This window comes from Trachymyrmex septentrionalis, unplaced genomic scaffold (genome assembly GCF_001594115.1).
Source record: "Trachymyrmex septentrionalis isolate Tsep2-gDNA-1 unplaced genomic scaffold, Tsep1.0 scaffold269, whole genome shotgun sequence".
NCBI lineage: Eukaryota > Metazoa > Arthropoda > Insecta > Hymenoptera > Formicidae > Trachymyrmex > Trachymyrmex septentrionalis.
In genome coordinates, this window is record NW_017305429.1 from 258,833 (window position 1) to 265,213 (window position 6,381).

At 24.3% G+C, this 6,381-nt stretch overlaps 1 protein-coding gene across 1 annotated transcript; it reads right to left on the minus strand.

Moving 5' to 3' along the window:
* Window positions 1-210: 210 nt before the first annotated feature.
* On the minus strand, window positions 211-5,346 carry LOC108749118 (lipase 3-like; the record flags this gene model as incomplete). Its single annotated transcript, XM_018487643.1, is given in 9 exon segments — window positions 211-402; window positions 808-950; window positions 1,234-1,318; window positions 1,462-1,620; window positions 2,418-2,438; window positions 2,441-2,663; window positions 3,143-3,257; window positions 4,367-4,565; window positions 5,120-5,346. Coding segments are annotated over 9 exon segments (1,364 nt in total), but the record flags the coding sequence as incomplete, so codon positions are not given.
* Between the last annotated feature and the right edge of the window lie 1,035 nt (window positions 5,347-6,381).

A 6,381-nucleotide genomic window follows, 5' to 3' on the forward strand; every position in this document is an offset into this window, starting at 1 on the left:
CGGCCCATTCTCATGAATATGTAAACAATAATACTTTTTTAGTACATTTGTTTAAAAAAAAAAGAGAGTTTGAAGCGTTTTCTGACCAGTAATTGAATATTAGTTTTTCTATCAAAAGTATATTCAATATATAATAAAAAAATATATATATATATATAAATATTACATAATAAAAAACATATATAAATAACTGTTTTTAACAAGAAAATATTAGAAATAGATAAATTCATCATCAATTGTTCGCTCCTGATTGTCAAATCCTTGAAGTAGTTTTATTAAACGATCATATAATAGAGTTTTAGCATCGATGGCCCATAAACAATCTAAATGGGTTAATAATTTATATGGATTTTCCTCCAGCAGGATAACGTTTGGCAGCTGCTTGTATATCTCAAGGACATTCTAAGAACAAAAATATAGAAAGACAATAAAATTTGTAATATAATCAATATTGTTATGGTTATAATGAACAATATTAAATTAGTAATAACTAATAATAATTTAAGAAATCTAAACAATTACTTCTTAAATACTATTTTCATATACATAACATAAATAATAATGTTAGCTCAAAGAATGAGAGAGAAGTAAGAAAAATAGAAAAGAGGAAGAGAAAAAAAAGGAGAGAGAAAAATAGAAGTAAAAAAAGGGAAATGTAATCTGTTGTAATCGATCTCAAACATACTTAATTTTTACAAAATGGCACACGTCTAAATTTAAAATGTATAATTTTTTATAAAAAATTGTTCCTCTTTAATTGTGCCCATAAAATAATATCTTACATAGAAATGATAAAAGTGTCTTTACCGATTTTGGAGCAAGCAAATCGTTAACGGAATAATATAAAGCCAAGGGCGCAGTAACTTTTTTTAAATCGTACATTATGGGCATCATTTGTCCATATTTCTTGTAATTGTCAAAATATCCGTTGTCATAGGCTTGAAATTTCTCTGTAATAATCAATATTAATTATTTACATAAATATAAAACTGAAGAGTATCTCAAATTTTAATTTTTTTAGGTAAACATAAAATATTATGTGATCGTAAGCAACATGCTTAAAAGAACTACTACTTTAACTTTTATTTATATTATTAATAAAAGTATTATAATACAAAAATAAAAATTTTCATTACATTTGAATTACGTTTTAAAGCAATTAAATCAATTACTTTATAATTAACATAGTTTATATTATAATATTATATGTTTGAAGGAAAGAGGAATACTCACCAGTAATGATATTTTGATAAAAATGATGTATTGTTTGCAAGGAAACGCCGGCCGGGTAATACGAGAATATTTCCGGTAATATCGTCTGCAATGAATGGTTTAATTAAAAATAATTTTGATTTGTTGTATATTAGAGTATAAACACTTGATTTTATAATTTTTATTAAAAGCTCTAACAGCAATGTTGCAATTAACAAAATCGTGCTAAGTTAAAGACGTATAATATACAGTATTAAGTTGCGGTGTATCGGATCCAGAGATTAAAAATATCATTGCAATGCAGACAGCCTGAGTAATTGCTTTATCTGTACACAATGTTCTTCCAATCCTAATACTCGTTGATGATAAGGAGGCTATCTCATATATTTCATTAGATTCAAGAAATTCCTAATAAACAAAAATAAACGTAAATATAAGAAAATGTAAACGTACCCTGATTCGCTAAATTTCGCTGAAATTATTGCACGTTTTGAAACATTTTTCGGCAAAATTTTAACATTTTAGAAAAATTTCAGTTTAATTTCAGCGATTTTTAACTGAAAAATTTATTTTTAGCAAAATTTCAACAAAATTAAAAAAAAATTCAGCAAAATTTTAACAAAATTTCGAAATAATTTCAGTTCAATTTCAACGATTTTTCAGATATGTTAGTTGAAAAATTTACTTTTAGTTTAAATTTTTGCAAATTTTCAGCAATTGTCCCAAAACATGGAATAATCTTAGCGAAATTTTTTTCACCAGGGCAGAATTGTATTTAAAACGCGGGATATAATACAGCTGATTGACGTTTGAAATATTTCTGGAGCAATTTTTTAAAAACGATTTATCTTGTTTCTAGTTTTACACAAAATAACTTTTAAATATCGTGTCAAATTTCAACCAATTGTTTGTATAGTCAATATGATTACTTTATTGAACATTTGAAACTCTTTTTAACAATACAGAATTATGTACAATATTTACAAAAAAAATTTCATAAAAGAATACTAAACGTTTACTGAACAAATTTGAGATAAAAAAATTTGTACAGTTGTATTTGTATAATATCATGATCAATTATTTAATATAGCAAATATTCTCCTAATTATTAGGATAAAATTAATACATATAACTTATATCAAAAATATACTTATATCAAATATATCTTCGTTTTTTCTCAAAATATGATTTTAATATCTCTTTACCAGAATCTTTGGCATTTTCCTACGAAAATATGTTCCAAAAAAGGAGATACTTCTTTCCATATGGCAACCGGGGCAAGACAGATTCCCAGTTTTATTTTTGCATTGTATTCGGGTCTCATGGATAGTAAAGTAAATAAAGTGGTAGTTCCCATCGAATGACCGATGTAGTGCATAGTTTTTTGTTTTGTGTAACTAAGTATATAATCAATCATAGCTGGTAGATCTCTTGTTCCTATTTCGTGATAGCTGAACAATGAAATTAAATTTTTTTTTCTCTTTTATTATATTATATTTTAATTTTAGCACTAAATATTTGTTATAAATTTTTTAATATCATAATTAAAATTGAGTTTTTCTTAATTTAAAACATGTAATAAATCAAATATTACGAGAGTCTTGATTTTTTTTATTAAAATAATTTATTTTAATTAAAAATTTTAAGAGAAATCTCTCTAGTTTAAGTTAAATAAATTATTTTAAAGAAATATTTCGACTTTCTGTTATTTTAACCATTTTTATCTTTATACATTCATCTTATGTTAATTAATTTAAACCAGATTTCTTATAAAATTTTTATAGTAATTGAAATCAATGTTTTCTTAATAAAAAATATATAAAGGTATATAAAACTGTGGAAAAATGCATTATATGCTTCAATATTTTTGTTAAGAAAAAATTAATCAAATTGAATTTAAAAACTTGATAATTGCAAAATAAAGTTTTACCTAAATTGCCAAAATTCCTTATTTTGTGGAGATAATTTTATATGTGATCGGCAATAAGCATTTCCCCTGAAATTTCCGACCCATACGTCATATCCTTTATCAGCTAATAAAAATGCTGGAATACAAGATAATGGTACATAATTAGTTCTCTTATGTTATTCAGATTATTATTAATAATCAAATTGTTAACAAAAATAATTGCGTTCCTCTTTGTAAAAACATATATTTATTATGATAATGTTCTATTAGACATTTTTTATTTATTCTAGTTAATATTTTCTGTTCTTTCAAAGTATAAGATGTTATCTACAATATTTTGTTGTCCTAACAAAAGATTCTTCAAAATAATTATTTAGATTAAGAAAAATAGAATATAGAATTGTCTTATAAAATCTCTTGTCAATGTAATAAATACACTATTATTAAGCATGAAATAATAAATTTTATGGTATGACAAATTTTAGAAAATAATTAGATGATTTAAACAATTTCATTATTGCTGCTTTGTTAAGATGTAACAAATGCTTTTAATTTTTTCAATTTAAAATAAAACATAGTTAAATTTTATTAGATAATATAATAAGATATCTCAAATAAAATTAATCTAATCAAATTTGCTAAATTTTTTACTTCTTAAATTTCAATTGTTTACTACTATGTTGTAACTTCAATTGTTTCTATTCTCTTGATCTGATTTGTTAAAATAAATATTCGCCAAAACTCACTACTGTTGTTCTACTATTCCCATTATAAGTTCTTGAAGTCTAATAAAGTCAAGGTGAACATATCGGTTAATCATCAATTTCAGTTTCAACTGGATACTCGCCCGAGCGCGCGCGCGTGTGTGGTGTGTGTGAATGTAACATGTAGTTATCCCATATCATATATCCAGAACTGCGACTTCAAATTGAAAATTCCATGGTTTTTGCTCTTAGTGATATTTGTAATTCTTTTAATTTCTATACCAATCTATATAATGTATATATTTATAATAATTCCATTTGTCGTATCCATAATAATAGAATTTCTTTATGTTTTGCAAAAGATTTTATACAGACTTTGGATGAATAGAAAATGAAAAGTTCTAATTCTTAAAACTGGAAAAAGATGAAGAGTTAGTTAAATCGAGATTAAAATTAAACTACATTGATAAAAACGGGCATCATTCGATTAATATGTAATAATGACTAGTATATAATGTATTGACGTATATAATGTACTCACCAAGATCTTTGCCAGCACCGATTAATATCCAGGAATCAGATGTGGACAGAATACCATGTTGAAGAAATACAACTTTTCTACTTCCTTGACCTTTAAATAAAGGATTTCCCAATATTCTATGTAGCACCAAGATGTAACCATCTTCTGTTATGACATAATGTTCCTCGGCGGAATAACCGTTTTTCTCTACTAAACCAATCTGCGTAGACATATTGAATGTTAAAGAATGATTCAAGACTTTTCAATAATCTTTTGTAATATTTACACATAATATTTTACGTAACATAAAAAAATATTTATTAATGCAAGGCGACAATATTTTGTACAAAATTGCATGCAATTAATGCATTATTAAAATAAAAATAGTTATAGAAATTTTTTTTCTGTCATAAAAATTAATTTTTTAAGTAATTAATATTTCAATGTTTTACATTTACTTTTTTATTCAGTTTAGTGAATATAATTAATCCTGTAACAATCTCGAAATCTTTTCAAAGCGTTCTATATATTATAATGCAATGGAGATGTTTCTTATTTCATAAACAATGTTTTATTAAAATTTTTGATTGCTTGAATAAAAATACCTCGATAATTGTATTGCTACTACTTAGTTATTATTCACTAATAACTAAGCAAATTGTTTTTTTATATACAAAGTTTATTTCATTTTAATAATTAAAATTTTAATGGTTTATCTCGCGATATTATTTTTTGAGTGTGTATTTTTACGACAAAAGATGATCTTGCACTTACAAAATCCAATGTAGTTACATTGTTCACTCCAGTTTTAATTTCTTCTGGTTTCCTCACTCTTACTACACCGTAATCCTTAGAAAATAGATAGTTGAATATTGCTTTTCGAGAGAATACTAAATTTCCCCAGAAGTTTAGTTTTGCTTCCAGTAATACTACAGTAAGTATAAGTATGAAAGAAACAAGTTTCATGCTCATTTTTATTGTAATGTCGATGAAATTGTAAACTATAACTCGCAAATATCACTATAATATTAGATATAAATTTTGACATCTGTCTTCATTTGCATTGCAAGAAACCTACAAATATATTTGATATTAGTTTATTCATTAATTGTTTAGCGTTGATTTTTCTTAACATAAATATAAAAAAATTCATTAAACATAAAAATAATTTTTATTTTCAATTTTTGAAAATTAAATCAAATATCTACTAAATAAACTAAATATAATTTCATTAGAATTTATAAAATTTATCAAAATTGTTAAAAAAAAATTACAAAGTTTTGTTATCTGTTCGAGTAATACTTACTTAGTAAAAAATAAAAATTCACACAACAGCTTATTATAAACAGCTTATTATATAGTAATAACCTTTAATTGAAATTTTGGTATGTTATTAAATTTTTATTATTTTTATTTTTTCACATATTTCCTTAAAAATTTATTAATTAATTTCAAACATTTTTTATAAATATTTATCTACATATTACATTTGTCATGGCTTATTAAATAAGTCGTAATTAGGGAATTGATTTAAGTGACCGATTTTTTAATTAAAAAAAGTAATGTTTTTACGATCGACTGGATTCTTAACCCATATTTCCTAATCATGATTTGGTTATACGTGGTTTGGAAGTTTTAATGTGCAGAACAAGAATTTGCGCGACGGTAATTACTTGAATATCAGGATGGAGAGGGCAGAAAGAAGGGGCTATATTCTATCTGTGAAAATTGCTAGTGCTAGACACTGCAATCAACCATAGTATGGTACCTACATGATTATGCACGATTTCTAAAGTGTCCTAATAAGATTACTGGCTAATTAAAGAATTGACTAAAGAGATTTGAATTAGAATATGATTTTAATCTAAATTTTTAAATAAAAAAAGACATATTGCTCATCGATCATTAATTAAAGTCAATTATGATTATTTGGATCAAACAAGGTCAAGTTAATTTTTAGATTTGACTTTTCTTTAGAATTAATTGTTTTTATATGAATTGTTTTGTTACATCTCAATTTTTTGAATATCCTGAAT